Source organism: Eubalaena glacialis, chromosome 15, assembly GCF_028564815.1.
Source record: "Eubalaena glacialis isolate mEubGla1 chromosome 15, mEubGla1.1.hap2.+ XY, whole genome shotgun sequence".
Taxonomy (NCBI): domain Eukaryota; kingdom Metazoa; phylum Chordata; class Mammalia; order Artiodactyla; family Balaenidae; genus Eubalaena; species Eubalaena glacialis.
This window is the reverse complement of record NC_083730.1, coordinates 55,189,099-55,206,709: the sequence shown is the minus strand read 5'-3', so window position 1 is coordinate 55,206,709 and position 17,611 is coordinate 55,189,099. Positions and strand designations below refer to the sequence as shown.

The 17,611-nt window shown below is 36.4% G+C and overlaps 1 protein-coding gene across 1 annotated transcript in view; it reads left to right on the top strand.

Moving 5' to 3' along the window:
• The first annotated feature begins 546 nt into the window (after positions 1-546).
• GREB1L (GREB1 like retinoic acid receptor coactivator) overlaps positions 547-17,611 on the top strand; it is a 134,039-nt gene continuing 116,974 nt past the window's right edge. The window contains exons 1-3 of the mRNA XM_061169191.1: positions 547-592; positions 13,102-13,266; positions 13,474-13,671. Coding sequence (XP_061025174.1) covers positions 13,110-13,266; positions 13,474-13,671 — 355 coding nt within the window. The 5' untranslated portion in view covers positions 547-592; positions 13,102-13,109. The remainder of the gene's footprint in view (positions 593-13,101; positions 13,267-13,473; positions 13,672-17,611) is intronic.

Here is a 17,611-nt window from a genome sequence, read left to right as displayed (position 1 = left end):
AAAAATAATTTTAATCAATATTAGTTATGTCTTAAATTTTTGATACTTCTTTGGGAAGATAAATTTTGGTCAAGCACCAGAGATTATAAAACTCAAACTCCTTAGGGTAAGGAAATTACCTTTCACTAATTTCATTTCTGAAAATAAAAATAGTCTCTGGGCTTTAAGCATTATGGTAACACCTGTCCAAAATGCAGACTTAACAGATTTATTCAACTTACATTTAGTAGGGGGAACTCTTCAGAACAGAAATTCTTTTTGAGTATATAGAATAAAGAGTGATCATTTGGGGAGTATTTAAGAAGGAGGAATATCTGTATTTGCCATTTATGACATATATGGAGTTGTGTAAGAGTTTGATAATCCATTTCTAATTGGAATTTTTGTAGAATTGTAATTATTTAAATTACCGTATTGTGGAATATAATGCATTTGGAACTTAACTCATGTCTTCACGTATATGTTATTTTTTATGTTTTTGCAGGTACAAAAAAGCTTTAAACAAGTAAAATCTAGGCAACAGGCTCCCTGAAGTGTTGACAGCCCAACTTAATCATGAACGTGATTCAAAAATGTTAATAAATAAACCAAGGTATTGTACAATTATAATATGCCCCCTTCCAAATTTTTTAAGATCAAATATTTTTTGGAATATATTTAGAATTTAGATAAAGCTACTATCTTTGGTACTTAAACTGATGAAGCAGATATTTCTAAGAGCTCCTCTCCTTCTGTTTCCTCTCCTCCCTGCTTTCCTCTCCCCTCCCCCATCCTCTCCACCAAAAAACAAACACAAAAACAAAAAAAACACCCAAAACAAAACACTTTCTCAGCTCTAAGGTTTTTTTTTCTTACAACAGCCTCTGTGTTATATTTCCTGTATACCTAAATTAAGACAATAAGAGTTCAGTTCTTGATTCTTCTTTGTTGATTGTGGTTTTATCTTTCAAGTTGTCTAACAAGAGAGACATCTAGATTATTGGCCTCTGCAGAAAAACCCAAACCATATCTAGTGACCACATATGTTTAAACTTTTTATCATATAATAGTATCCTGAGATGTATGTTTTAAAAGTTTTATAAAAGTTTTCTTTTTCTATTTTTGGAAGCCTTTTTAATTTAGAAAAGAAAAAAAAAGGTGATACTGTCCTTTGTTCCCTCCTATGTCAAAGAAAATCAAAAGTTTGCTTAGAATTGAGAATTTAGGGATACTGTTTAGGTAACTCTTGTCTGTTCAGGGCATAACCCAAGACTGGCTCCCACCTTTTGGAAGTTAAAACGTGCTTCAACAGTCTGGCATTTCCAAAAGAGGCCAAAGATCTTTTCCTCTTTTATGACCCATCGTATCCTTTTGAGGCCAAAAAGAACAAGAGGGTCATTGCCACTTTAGCCGGGTCCCTGTTTGCTCCTTCATGGTGACCACGCAGATCCTGAAACCTAGTATTGGCTTAACATTTGGGCCTGGAACATCTGGAAAATGGTCCGAGAAGGAGCAGAGGAGACAGAGAGAGGGAGAACTGTTGCGTTTTGTTACACCAGGTGCTAGGAGGAAGCAACATTGCCTTTTTGATATGGGAGGCAAATTCTGCGGGCCCTGGAGTTAGGCTTCAACAATTGAAGAGGTCAAAGGACAGCTGAGTGGGGTCAGTGAGACACCATGGGGTGTATTTTGTTACTGAGTAAAAGGAGCAGCCTCCTAAAACCTTAAAGGATTCTCTTGAAAATCTGTGTTGTGAAAAGGTTTTATGAGTCTCATGGCAAAAACTCCTGATTTATCTAAGGAATGCTTGCTTTTGTCTAATGGAAGGATAATCCTTACCAAATGTTGGCAACTACTATAAGAGTCAATATAGGTCTGCAAGAACAGTTAGGGTTTGAAGTGTACTTTGCTTTCCAAAATGTTTATCATTTTAATGTTTGTCTCTCAGTGAAGAATTTTACACTGTTGAAATACCACCTTTTTCTTTCCTTGGAGCAGAAAGTGGCAGGTCTTGGGGTGGTGGGGGAGAGGTGGGTAAGGAATGAGCTTACATTAATTTTAAAATTATTCTAACAAGTTGTTGACTGACCCCAAAGCAGGATATTATAAACCTTTAAAAACGCCAAAACTTAACTCTAAAATGTTCTTTGACTTTATTTTAACATACAAAGGGAATACATGGCACTTTATGTGCCATTTATTTTTGGATTACAGAAGTTTTGTTTTTTAAATTTAGTTGTATTTCATAGAAATGGGTATCAGTTGATGAATAACTTTAAACCTTGGGTTTCTCCCTGACTGTGTTTCTTGTGCATTTTGTAGTAGTAAGAAGAAAAACAATGTCAGAGTCAAGAATAGAGAACAAGAAAAACAAATAGAATAAGTAATTTTCTCTTTGAAAGGAAATGGAGAAAGCGGAGCAATCTGCATGTGGTAAGAACTCTTTGCCATGCAGCCGGTGACTTCAAGATACCACTTATATGATTGTGGAGACTTTCGAAGGGTGTTGCCACCTGGCAGATAGGTAGTAAAAGGTAGAGGAATTTGGCAGTATTTTGATGGCCCAGTTTATATACTATATACATGTACCTAGACATAGAATGTGTGTATTACAATACGTATAGTAAAGAGGGAAAGATAAAATGATGAGTAGTATAGAATAGGCTTTGTTAAGCATTTTCTTGCTAATGTATAACTTTACAATAAGTTTGAATTACTTGTGTGTGTGATTTTTAAAATCCTTTTAAATAATTATTCATTTTAAAGCCACATGTACATAAATGTAAGGCTTAACAGTGCAGTGTGCTCTGTGTCTATTTTTTCAAGGTTAAAGTGCCTTTCAACAACTAATTTAGAAACCTAAGTGTAGTGACTGATAATTGCCTAGAGAAAACCCACAGCTGTTTAAGTAGCACTGAAATTGTGGCAAAACTGACAAATACAATTAGCAATGTTAATAAGATAAGAAGATGGAAAGACAGGGGCAGATGACCAAGTGGAAAGATGAAGGCAGCAGGAGTAACACATCCCTATAAGACCAGAATGTTCACAGTTGCTTTGAATTTCCAGTGCTTTTTCTTTTAAGCTAAGCCCCTATTTTACTACTCTCTGAATTACCAGCTGAATGGGTGTTTGCAGGTTAAATAATTCAGATACGTGTGTTCAGTCCCTAACTCACATCTGATTTGGAAGAAGACAGCAGTAGCAGCTAAGAAAATCAGTCAGATTTTGCTGATTCCAAGGCACAGTTTTATTCGTGGTGCTTTTTAAAAGTCAATTTTAAATGTATTTCTATTTGACTGTAATTACTGAGAGTGGGAATTTCTTTACCCCTCTTTGCACCCTTATAATTCTTATTAGTCAACTACATATATTACAAAGGAGACCAAAGCCCTGTTTTGTTTTATTATTACGAAAACAAAACAAAAAACCTGCAGAAGTCTTTAATGTGTTCTTACTAATTATATTTATCTGGTTAATGTTCATAGCCTGATTTCCAAACAATTTCTTAGGAAAATTAAATGGGGATAGGTAAATAAGAAAAATTAGGTGAATGTTATATGAAAAATATTTAATCATCTGTGTTCTTCCCTTTATACTTGTTAAAGCATCCTATGAAATTTGGAAAATCATTGTAGTATCTTTTGAAATTCTACTCTGCATTTGGGAAATTGGTTTTTGCCTCTGGTGCTTTATGCAGATTTTAATGATTGTTGTGATAAATCCCCAGAAGTTTGTTCTCTCGGAAACCATAGAGACTCCTAACTCTCTGAGTGTGGCAGCCTTGACGGATGTGGTAAGCCACACTTTGGAAGCATTTCTGGTTATTTAATGTTTTCTGTTCTGGATTATTGACTCTTCTCCCTGTTGAAAAATTGGTCTCTAGTGACATGGTAGAGGTCACACGTTGCCTATTATTTTTTTGCTTCTTTGATCTAACACAGCGATTGCCTCTGGTAATTATACTAGTTCCAGAGAGTCTTGATGAGATGTGTTTATTTTACAGAAGAATTTCTGGTATTTCAAGGAAGAAAGTAAAATTTCCAGTAGTAACACGTAACTCCTTGTCACAAAGGAAAAATAGCATTGTCCTTTATCTTTTAATTTTGACAGGTTTTACATAATCATTATGAAATTAGTTCGCATATGACAGTAATTATTTCTATGGCAATTTAAGACATATTGCATATCTGTAAGTATATTGGTAAAAACAGTTAATTTTAGAATAAAGTTACAGGGCTAGGTTTTTATTTCAGTACTTAAAATACTTTTGGCTTCACAAACTGTCAAAAGAAAGTCACCCAGGTTTAAATGTACAGAACTATTAAAAGAGGTTGGAAACTTTGTGTTTTAATCTGTTTCCATTTTCTAAAGATTTTCAGCAAGGAGGATGAATAAAAATGAAATAGAACACTTTTGTTTTGAATGCATCATTAATTTTGTGCTTTTTTTGGAATGTGCTTGGGAAGAGATAGTATCTCTTCAAACCTGTTTAATGTATAATTGGATAAGACACAAAAAAGCTCAATGTATTCTTTTTTTTTTTAAACTCAACTCCAGCTGTAAACACAATATTTTCCCCCAGGTGATGGCAATTTAATGGGGGAGTCAGACAAATACTAGACCCAACTAATTTTAATTAAGAGCAACAAATATCAATTTAAAAGAATAAATAAAATGCAAAAAGCACAAAAGAGAGAACTGTGAATAAATGCTTGTTTTTAATTTTGAATTATAGACTCTTTGAGAACTTGAAAGAGCCATGTTTGATTTCTTGCTCTAGTAGTTACACATTATCACTCTCATCAGTGAATATTTTTGACAGAGAAAGGACATGTAAGCAGTAATGCCTATAACAAGTAACTTTTTTATATGAAGTCAAAGAATCTGATAGCTATAAGGGACAATAACGATTTGTATGTATGATTGTAAAATTTCTTAATAAGTGAATTGTATATACCACCAAACACCAGCTTTTGGAACTTTTACATTGCTGGTCATTTGTTCCCAGAACAATGCCCCCAAATCCACTGCTGTGCCCAACACATACAAGGAGGTGCCTCAACTTTTCTTAGTATCCTTGATGTAGCACAAGCTTAAAAAAACCCCCACATATTACTTCTAACATTTTCTGCACATTTATTTTGTGCCAGGCACTATTTTAAAAATATTATATGTGCATAACTTCTCATGTATTCTCACAAAAACCTATGATGTTGATTGTACCCCATTTTACAGATGAGAGATTAAGTAACTTGCCCAATATCATGCAGGGTAGTAGGTGCAGGATTTGAATTAAGGTCATGTGACTCCAGAGCCTGTGTGCTTAACCACTTCACTAGTGGAATTTCTATAAATGCTGCCTGGCTGAGTGGATGATTGTTAAACTTTGGAAAGTGGGTGACAACATCTATAGAGAAAAAGATAACAAACCACTGACAAGTTATACGAAGTTGTCTATTTAGTACTATGCCTGGCACAGTCAATAAATTGTGCCTTAAAAAAAAATTCAAACCGAAGACAACTACACACACATACACACACACACACACAGAATGTATCATGTTCACTCTCACCTTTTTTTCTATTTCAAATAGCTTGGTTTAGTGGGGGGAAAAAAAACCATGGGCTTTTGAGTCTAAATTTGAATTCTAGTTCCATCACCTACAAACTAGATAACCTTGTCTCCTTGCAGAAACTGGATCAGTTGCTCTGTCTACCTGTCCCTCTTTCTGAATCTGCTTGTTTCCACTTGGTTTCATTTAACTTGGTCCTCCATCCTATAAATGGAAGTTAGCTCTAGAGTTTGACTACATTCCTTACACCCTTTGGCAGGAATACGTCCTAGGTAGTGTGTGTGCTTCATATTGTCTCCCATGGGGAGGCACACGGTGTCTCATTGCCTCACTTTTAATGATGCTAAACTTGATCAGTGGTTCAGGAGGTGACAGACCCCTCCGCATCAACCTTTTATCTAATGGTTTCACTTATTCTCATTGCCTAAATGAATTTTGCATTAAGGGTTGCGAAGTGATCATTTTAAAATTCTGTCATTCTTTCTACATTTATTGATTGGAATTCTTCATCAAAAAAATAAAAACTCTCAAGAACCAGGGCTGTTTGGATTCTTCAGAGTATAGGAAGAGCAGGATAAATGTTTCACTCTTTCCTTTTTCTTTTAGTAGCATGAAATCAGGTGCTTTGTTTGGGTTTTTTTTTTTTTTCCCCCAAGAGGAGTTCTCTTTTTCTACTTGAGAGGCAAAATTAATTTGCCCATTTTTATATTTTAAATGTGCTTCAGTCCATTGCATTTATTCTCTTTTATGTTCAATTTCTCTCATCTTTGGCCCATGGGAACCCTTCATGTTGATTCCTATGTCTTTTGACATGACCAATTAGTCTCTGATAGCTTCTTTGCTTTCTGGCACAAGATGTTCAAGGATCATAGTGTATACAGTTGTCCCACAGTATCCACGGGGTAGTCGGTTCCATGACCTGCCGCAGATACCAAAATCCACAGATGCTCGAGTCCATAGTCAGCCCTTGGTAACCACGGATTCAACCAACCACATAATGTGTAGTTCCAAATGTGGTATTTCCTGCCCCAGACCTGGAATTGGAGCCTTCAGGGAGACTTGATTCTTTTCAGTGAGTATGCTAGTAGGAAACCACAGAGTACTAGGAAGTGCTTATTGTTTATTGAATTGTCATTGCTTCTGGGACTTTTCAGTAGACAAAGCTTGGAACTACAAATTTGAAACCTTCTAAAAAATATATATTCCCATCTACCTGCTCCATAACCTAATTTGCTATTAAAACCAGGCAACCCTAGTGTCTTAGATTCAGTTCTTTTTCTTTTACACCCTACAGCCCTCCCTCGGTATCGACAGGGCATTTGTTCCAGGACCCCGCAGATACGAAAATCCACGGATGCTCAAGTCCCTTATTTAAAATGGCTAGAATAGTTGGTCCTACGCATCTGCCGGCTTCTGCATCCTCGGATTTAACCAACTGAGGACTGATTTCGTGGTTAGGTGCAGAAACCCGCTGCTACCAAAGGCCAACTGTACATGATTTTAAAAAAAAATCAGAGTTCGTCTTGTTCTTACTAGTCACTAACTGTGATAAAACCTTTTAAAAACTACTTTTAAAAAAATTAATGCTTACCTTCTCCAGATAGTTGGTATTAAAAGTCAACCTTTATTAATAGCCCAAGTGCAGTACCTTGAAAATATTTTTACTTGGTCAAAAGAACTTGTTGGGGGAGATGGTTGGGTCAGTACAAGTGTATCATAACTGGGAAAAAATGCTTTGGAGTCTTATGCTAGAAGGTAGTAGTAGAAATGCCAACGCTTAATGGGAGTTTCTTAGTCTAAACACTGGAATGAATTTTATTTCCCCTGGAATCTAAAATACCAGGAAGAGGGTGGGGGTGTGCACGTTGCAAATTCCATTGTTCTTACTGTCTTTTTGAGTAATAAGTCTATTTTTAAAACTACTTGTTCAGGGATAGTCATAGAGTTGGGATTAACTCAGTTGCTATATGATATTTTCCTTTTCATTTATTGTTATAATATTGTTCACTACTTTAAAAATTGGAAGATACCAATAAGGAAATAGAAAGATCATTTAAAAACAGCTCCACCCCAATAGATAAATATTAACAGTTTATTTTATGTACTTCTAGACTTTTTTCTGCTTGCATTGATATTATCTTTACAAGAAATGTATTTATGACATTTCTAGTAAATTCATATCATATTATCAATATTGTAGTCTTTTTCTTGTGACTTCTACCTACCTAAATTGTGTCCTACCATGGGTGAATGAGGGAAATTGAAATTAAATTGTGTTAACTTTTTAACAGTAATAGATTGGGCAATATCTGAAATCTACTTCTTTTTACACGGATGCGAGAAGAAAGACAAGGAAGATACAGTCTCAAATTCGTTTCTTTTTATCATTCTTTAGAAAACTTTCTCTTGTCTTCACTAGAAAAATTAAAATTTCTTTTAGAAAGGGGAAAGATTGGAGGAAGATAGGAAGAGTTATGTAAACATTCCTAATATTTTAGGGAGTTGATAAGAATGTTTTTGATTTCTAGATTTGCCACATAATGAATTAATGAAACATGACTGCATCTTCTAAAGTTGAAAACAATGGGGAAAAACGGGTATCAGCAAGAGAATTCCCAAAGTCAGGGGACATGATGCCAACTGATCTGATGCTTTGGAGTCTAGGGGCAGGCCTGTGCTTCCTCTCCTGTATGTGTGCACAGCCGGCCCTCTGTATCCAAGGGTTCTGCATCCACAGATTCAATCAACCCGCCTATTCAGAGGGCCGACTGTACTGGCCTTTTAATATGCGGGACTCGAGCATCTGCCAATTTTGGTACCCACCAGGGTCCTATAACCAAATCCCTGAAGATATCGAGGGGCAATTTAGTTATTCTTTGTGAAGTAATTTACTCTTTGTTCATTTTTACCTTTCATCTAACATTTAAAGTGAGGTTTGGGTTTTTTTTAATTGAAGAGAGAGGTGGTGTTTTTATTTTGTTTCAATTTTTTAAATTGTTGCTTGGTTTTGTGTCTATTCATCCCATATCCTACGTTCAAACTCCCTTTTCAGCCTTGTCTTGCAACCATGATATATGTAGACAAGGACAAATCAGCAAACAAAAATCTTCTTCCTTGATTTTTATTTATTTATTTATTTATTTTGGCTTGGCTTGGCTTGCCAATTTAGGAGTACTTTATGGAGTATCCATTTCCCAGTTGGGTCATTACTGTAGGTGTTTTAACAACTGAATGGCATACATGATTAGATAGCCTAAGACAGCTGCTGCTGTAGACAAACTGATTAGAGTCCACTCCTGTCTCTTGGCCTTTTCTCATAGTATGACCTTGGGCAAGTGCCTTAACTTCTCTAGGCCTCGGTTCTCCTAAAAATGGGGGCAGTAACAGTATTTTCCTGGCGGTTAGTAAGTTCTCCATGTTACTATTATTATAATGGTTCAACGAAGAATGTTTCCTTTCACATTTCTTGCCAATAACAATGATGACAATTACTGCTACTACCATCACCACTATGACCATCACTAGTAAGAATAATAATGACAGCAGCAGCTATATCATCTGCCTGCTAGGTGCCTACCACTGTGATATGTGCTTCACATATAACTGAACATTTGAAAAATCAGAATATATATATGTATATATTCTGAAATCTGATCTGACACTTTAAAAAAGCCTTTGGAGAGTTAGGTTAAAGGAAAATTTTCTCCTTGTTTCCTGTGTACTTAATAACTACTATAAAAGTAGTTACTGCATTAATAATACAGTAATTATTAACCATGAAACCATTGACAAAAAGGGAATAAAAACATTACTGATCAAGTTGTAGCCTCTTGCAGGGTGTATTGCTTCTCCTTCCCATTTTCAGCAGAAAAAGAGTTGAGGAGAGGTGATGGAGGCATTAGCAGGCACCTGTTTCCAAAGCTACTCTTTTCCTTACGGCTCCAGTCCCTATTCCTAAAGCCACCAGTGATAGAAGCTGCCTGTTCTACTCCGCCCTTCTTTTGTCTGTATTTCTGTAGAGAAGAGAAAAGGCTAGAGCAGAGAGGCACCAAACCACACTGTCATGGTGGTTTGTACTTGATTCCACTTGTATTTTGAGCAATTAATTAGTGGTGCAGAAAGAGCTCATATTGGGTACCATCCCTTTCTTAGAGATTTCCTCAATACCCCAAGAGTGCCTATTTGCATCTCAGAGGTCTGTAGTGTTATAACAAAACATTTAATATAGTTTTCCCTGTGTAATTTCACAGTAATAAAAGAAAACATGGAAAAGCAATACGCTGCAGTCTCACAAACTTAATGTCAGCCAGAGACATAAAATATCTGCATATGTACGGAATTCACAAGTCTGTTCTTTTTGTATTTCATTTAACAACTGATTCTAAAAAGTATTTCTCCATTTTCTGACCTGAAGTTAGATTTATTCACACTGACTCTTAGTAGGATGCTATGTCATTGCAGGCCCTGGGGGCTGTTTGAGATTCAGAGAAAAGGAAGGCTGGTAATCTAGGTGGATAAGGCCAATGATTTCAGTGACACTAAATATTACGGCATATGATATTAAGAATACATTGCACTAGAAGAGCTTTTTCCTTTGAACTCTGCCCATCTTTGGGTAGCATTGAACTGTCAATGAAGAACTCCATACTCAGCACCAAAAAAGTTTGGGGTCAGTTTTGTCATTCTTCACCTTATCATTATCATTTTTAAAACTGCCCAGTTATGTTTTCATCTGGAATAGTCAGCCCCTTCTTTTTACTCTCCCAAGGCTGTTCCATAGGTACTTCCCGTTGTCTTCATCTCAGTATTGCTCAGGATTATGCTCTTGTAGGATAATATGTATGTTTTATGGTGGTGAAACTGGATCGTCCATGTTTATGTTACTTTAATATTTTAATCAGCACAATATTCATTTGATATAGCTGTCATATTACTCCTTAAACTATGCTTAAATTGAAAGGATTGAGATCATGCAATCTTCCATGTATAATTGGGCACTTCTTTATTCAACTAAAAAGATCTCTTGGAGAATGTAGGTTTTCAATGATGAAAGGAAGATAATTTGTTGAGCAGGTAATAGATTAAGAAGAGGCAAGATTTCTAGGCATTTGGTGCTCTGGAGAAAGGCTAAAGGTCCACCTTTGAAGTTATTCCATTGTTCTCCACGGATAAAAAATCCCATGGTTGACTGTGCTAGTTCCTGGTATTTTTCTCCCTTCAACAAGGAAGAAAGGTAAAATGGCTATTCGATTTTGACTTTAGATGCATAAACTAGTGACACAGCATATTTCTCTTCCAACCCGCACCCTGTTTTGATTACGCGTGGTTCTGTTGAAAAATAAATGGCTTTAGATAAATTAAATGTTTATAGTTGTACTGGTGGGGTTTTAGAAGCTTGGGCAAAAACTTGGTATTTCAGGAAAATTTCATTTGACGGGCTTTGTTGATTTTCTGCCACTTACAACTTTGAATTGGGTATTATATGTATACTTTTGTGTATGTGCTTATTGTAAGAAATAACCTAGTAATTAATTTTTTCCAGTTTTACTGAGATGTAACATATATAACGTGTATTAGTTTTAGGTGTACAACATAACTATTTGATATGTGTGTATATTACAAAATTATTACTACAATTAGTTTAGTTAACATCCATCACCTCACATAGTTACAAAATGGTTTTTTCTTGTGAAGAGGAACCAAGTAATTTAAATCCATGGCATTTGGTTTCTTATTACCTACTTTGAGAAAGGTTGTCAAAATATGATTACAGCTTTTCCTCCAAATCATAGGAATCTCCAACAAAGCTTTGATAAACTGAGACCCTCTGATGGGAATCTCTGTATACTATTCACTGCTACCAGGAATCATGTAAGAAGCCTCCTTTGCTATATATAGAAGCAGTTCAGGGCTACCAGAATCTCCTATGGAGCTCCTTTGTGTGATCTAGGAAAGCCGAGAGGAGGGTTGAGATGTGGTATGCATCACCCCTTCTCTGCTCATGGGTCATCACCACTGGATCTTGGCTCCCTTTACCTGCTGAGCCTGATGCATGCTCAGGGTCCTCTCAAATAGTCCTCCAGGGAGTCAGTCAGAGTTGGAGATACAGATGAAATTTAATATCTACCCCTCTCCTTGATGGGGAAAGTGGGGCTAAGATATTCTCAAAATTGCCTTTCTTGAAATGAGATTTACCGAAGTTGAGCCCATCCTCTAGGAGTGCAAGATTTGTCATCTGGATATTGAGTCCTGGTTCTGACCTTTACCAGTGGGGTGATAGTGGGCAAGTCACTTGGCTTCTCCAAGCCTCAGTTTTTTCATTTATGAAGTGGGAAGAGGTCATACCTACTTCAGAATACTGAGGATTAAATAAAGTAATTTTGGGGAAGTGCTTGGTATACTGTCTAGGCCAACAGTTCTCAGACTTTTCATCTCATAACCCCTTTATACTCCTAAAAATGATTGAGTTTTGTTTATGTATATTATATTTATTAGAATTAAGAAAATTTCAAAGTATTTATTAATTTAAAAAATTAACAATAAGCCCATTATATAACAACATAAATAACATGAAAAATAACTGTACTTCCCCCAAAAAAAGTTAATGAAAAGAGTAGCCTGTCTGCTTCTGCATTCAATCTGTTGCAATATCACACATATAGCCTCTGGAAAATTCCACTGTAAACATATGAAGAGTGAGAATGAAAAAGGCAAATGATATCCTAGTAATAGTTTGAAAAGAGTTTTGACCTCATGGAACCCAGAAAGGGTCTTGGGGACCTCAGACCAATCGTTAGCATAGCCAACATTTAGCACCCAATAAATTTAGTTATTATTGATATATATGGAAGTTTTTGTAACTAGTGATGAGAAGTAAAGGCGATTGCTTCAAAACTTCTTGTTCTGTACTTTCCTAAAGGGTCCCAAATAAGACTGTGATTCAAACTAAGCAAAAGAAATAACATTGTTTTTCAAATAAATACTAATAATACATGAACAAGTTCTTTGAATTTTAAAAGGCTCAAATCTTGCTTTCAGGAATTTGTCAAATATATTATCATAAAGCTTTTATTTTTTTTTCCAGAGAGGACTCTTTTTCCCTCCTAGGGTAATAAGATCTTAGTAGAGAGAGAAGTAATTTGATATTTACTCTGAAACCACTGATAGTGTTCCTATGGGGTTTTGGCAGCCCACCAGTTTAAGAAGGTGTGGCCCCATTGTCACCATGCTGGGCTTCACGATTGACAGGTCAATCTTGATTTACTAGTTGGAGAACCTTCACTTAAAGCACTTATTATGGTTTGATCCTCAGATACAAGATCCCTTAAAGGGGCTTTTTGAAAGCCCCTTTGGATTCTAAAGACAAGAAGCAAAAGTGATGTAACAGATATATTGATAAGTTGTCTCAAGAAATATAGGTAAAGTTCATATAGTTCCAATCTTAGGATATATGGGTATAGTTTATATCAGCTATCTGTGTACTTTGCAGACATATGGCCCTCTAATTGTATCAGTTTTCTCCTTTCTCTTTTTCTTTGGGAGGTAGTGTAGACCATGGGGAATTCATATGCTGGGCAACTGAAATCTGCTCGATTTGAAGAAGCTCTCCACAACTCCATAGAAGCCTCTCTCAGATGTAGTAGTGTGGTACCACGACCAATTTTTTCCCAGCTTTACTTGGACCCTGACCAGCATCCTTTCTCATCTGCAGGTAAGTTTCTCAATCCCACACATTTCTAGACTCCTTTTAATAGAAGTGGGATCTCCAAATCTGGGGATATCTGAAATAAATGGGTTAAATGTTAGCCAATGCCAGTCTCCCTGTCCTCAGATATTTTTCAGAACTATGAATTTTTCTTTTGGTTATTTTCCCACAAGTATTTTTATTAAGTTAGCTATGATTTATTTGCTTACCCAGATGTAAAACCCAAGGTGGAGGATCTGGATAAAGATTTGGTACACCGCTACACTCAAAATGGAAGCCTGGATTTTTCTAACAATCTAACAGTAAATGAAATGGAAGATGACGAAGATGATGAAGAAATGTCTGATTCAAATAGCCCACCAATTCCCTATTCACAAAAACCTGCCCCCGAAGGGTCTTGCACTACAGATGGTGGGTTTCCTTTTTTTTTTTTTTTTTTTCCAATTCCTCTAATATTGTCTGGCTAGTTTCCAATCATTGCATGGGGTGCTCAAGGCTGGAAACCAGTAATTACGGAAAGGAATGAGGAATGATTATGCTCTCACTCACATTATTGCCTGTGATTTCATAGCAGATGTCTATTAAGAAAGACAAGCATTATCACCCCATCTTATAGATGAAGAGACTGAGATTCACAGCAATTGAATGACTTCTCTGAGATGGTATGTGGCAGAGGCAAGCCTAGACCTAGCTCAGGACTTTTTCAATGCTCCAGGTGCTTCCTGCAAGAATGTGACTCTTTCAGAAACTTTATTTTAGTGATCTCTCTTTCTACGTCTTTCTGTTCCACTCTCAAAACAATTACAGAGATATCAGGTGTTTTAATATTTACCTTTTCCATATATTTTGAACATTCATCCAGTATACTGTTATCGCTAGAAGATTAAAATGAACATATTTTGATAATCCCATTTTATTTATCTTCAACCTCCTCTTCTACCAAGGCTTTAACCTCACTTTTAAAAAGAAAATCCTACATAAAACGTTTTCATGGTTTTGGTGATGTAACAACTTAAATTATACTCTCTTCCCTCCATTTAGTGGTATACGGTGCTGTTTTCTGGCCATCCCAGCCTGATTTCTAATTAGTTCATAATTTGATAGTTTATAGTTTGCCCATAGCTCTTTCAGCTTGGCTCATTCTAAGGTAGTTCTAAGAGTCCTCTCCCTCAAAGGCAGAAGAGCCCTGAAATTTTCCTTATGAATATGACAGTGAAATAGGGCAATACAGTGCCTGGATTTGTTTCAGCATACCACCTCTTCATGGGAAATCCTCTATTTACCTAAGACTCCTAAGACTTAAAGGAAGGTAAAGCTATTTTTAGAGGCAATTTAGATAAGCAGATACTTAACACCCCATGGGCTTCTGGGGGTGCCATTCAGATGTAAATTCTGGTTGCTAATTTCTTATGTAAATTATTGGTAGGTTCCTACCCTGCTGGGAGGCAGTTGATGTCTAAAGGGGTAAAGGGCCGCCAAATTTTAGGCCTCCAAATACTGCTTTGATTAGTTTGTGTTTACAGCTGTTTCAGTAAACTTCCCCTCCCCCATTTAGATTACTCTGTAACCTTCAAGCTGGAGATAATTGGAGAATGCAAAATCTGGTTCTGTGAAGTGAAAACCTTGGCTATTAAGGAAATGCAGATGAGGTTTACAAAGAAGGGCTCTGTACTATGGCTCCCCTTTAAAATTAAAATCACTTGCTGCAAGAGTCTTGGTTTTAAGGCAGCATGTCAGTATTACTCCCAGAAAATGAGTTTGAGAGTAGGGGCAAGTTTGTCAAATAAATTATTTGTGTGCCCCACACCGTACTTTTCTTTCCTTGACTACAGTAAATAGGCTTACACCCCCGCCTTAGGGTACTTTTTCCCAGGTCCTCCAGTAGCCTCTAAAAGAAAGATCCTATCTTTCTTTCAGGATTAGTTCAGATATAATTTAAAATCACCCTAGAGGGGAGTAATAAGGTTACTTCTTATTTTATCTTAGGTTTTAATTGAGATTTAATATTTATTATATTAATTTTCTGACATATTTCTAATAGTGGGGAAATTGAACTACCTGCTACACCAGATATCTGGATCCTATAGGTCTTGAAATGTAATCACATTTCATAGATTCTTTAGCTACTTCTTTAGAGACACACAGAGCTTATTTTCAATCTTTTAAAATAACTAAATTAAATATTGCTCTTTGCATAATATATTTTTTCTTAATTGGGGATCCCTGATGATATATTTTGTATATAATTAGCTGATCTGAATCCCAAGAATGAAGGTTTGGAGGAAACAGTACAGACCCTTGTGAGCATATTCTCAAACTAACTACAAAGTGAACTCAGGAACTTTTCCTTGACTTTGCAACCATTTCTGGCCTTGGATTGATTTCTTCCTGACCCTGTTCCTGGACTCAGCCTTGCCTTTTCTTTCTCACCTATTCTCTTTCCTCTTAATTAAATCACCTGTGTGGCTTGTGCTGGTGATTAACTAGAAGGCAAGAAGATAAAACAGGACATTTAAAAAATGGACTTTTAAAAAAATTTAAGTGTAGTTGATTTATAATGATGTGTTAATTTCTGCTGTACAGCAAAGTGATTCAGTTATACATACACACACACACACACACACACACACACATATATATTCTTTTCCATTACGGTTTATCACAGGATACTGAATACAGTTCCCTGTGCTATACAGTAGGACCTTGTTGTTTATCCATTCTATATATAATTTGCATCTGCTAACCCCATACTCCCAATCCATCCCTCCCCCTTCCTTGACAACCACAAGTCTGTTCTTTGTTAGACTTTATTTAAGAACAGTTTTAGATTTACAGAAAAATTGCTAAAATAGTACAAAGTTTCTATATATCCCCACAGTTTGCCCTATTGTTAGCATGTTACATTACTAGTAATTCTAGTAATAATGAAAGTCCATAGTTTATTTGTGTTCTTTAGTTTCTACCTAATGTCCTCTTTCTGTTCCAGAATCACATCTGGGATACTACATTAGATTTAGTTGTTATGTCTCCTTAGGCTCCTCTTGGCTGTGACAGTTTCTCAGACTTCCCTTGTTTTGGCTGACCCTGACAGTTTTGGGGATTATAGGTCAGGTATATTCTAGCAGACCTTCTATTGGAATTTGTCTGATGTTTTTCTCCTGATTAGACTGGGGTTATGGGTTTGGGGGAGGAAGATCACAGAGGTAAAGTGCCATTTTCATCATACTATATCAAGGGTACGTACTATCAACATGATTTATGACTATTGATGTTGACCTTGATCACCTGGCTGAGATAGTGTTATCTCCACGCTCCCCCCCGCCCCGCCCTCATTACCATTACTGTGGAAGAAAGTCACTGCACTCAGCCCACACTTAAGGAATAGGGAGCTATTCTCCACATCCTTGAGGGCAGAGTATCTAATACATTATTTGGAATTCTACTGCATGGAAATTTGTCTCTTCTCCCTCGTTTATTAATTTATACAGTCATTTATTTATATCATTATACACTTATGAATATTTATTTTATGTTTTGGGTTATAATCCAATACTACTTTATTTTTTTGCTCCAATTTTTCCAGTTTTGGCCATTGGTAGCAATTTCAGTTGGTTCCTGTGCCCCTTTTATATGCTCCCATGATTACGGTTTTCTTTTTTGGATAAAATAGGACATTTTCTCTTTTCATTGTCACAAGCACTTTCTGAAAAAAAATTTTAAGAGGAGGTTTGCTTCCTCCTATGAGAAAAACATTCTTCTCCTAGAATCGTCATTAATAATTATTACTTTTCACCTCTAGGTGTCCTCATATCATAAATGGGAAAACCTTCAAATGCTGTAGCCCTGAAAGCTATTTGTGCTTCTTAATTTGAGTGGACTGTGTAGTTTGCATTATACCACAGAAATCACTCTGAAATCATCTTTCTTCCAGAGAAAATCCTGCTTTCTTCAGATATTTTCCACACTGACTGTGTCTTCTCTACTCTATCCCTGTTTAGCCCAAAACTGAAATTGTACTTTTCCCCCTTAATCTCCCTTTGGCTGCAATGTATTGCTTTGAGAAAGCTCACCAGAAATGTCACTCTCTTATCAAGGGACACCTTTGTGACTTGCAAAACCATGAATTTTAAGGATTCATCAGCAGGTGTGAGAGAGGTGGATGCTGACATAGCCCATGGGTGGCAGGGGCTACTGTGTCAAGTACCCCCCAGGATTCAGCCTGGAAAGTTGAGTGATGAGACTCAGCAAGGATAGGCAAGGAAGAAGCTATAGGAGAGGGTCCTACATCAGACCAGGGAAGGTGAAGCATTCTGTGAGTCAGAGCGATGTTAAGGAGGACGAAGGAGGCTCT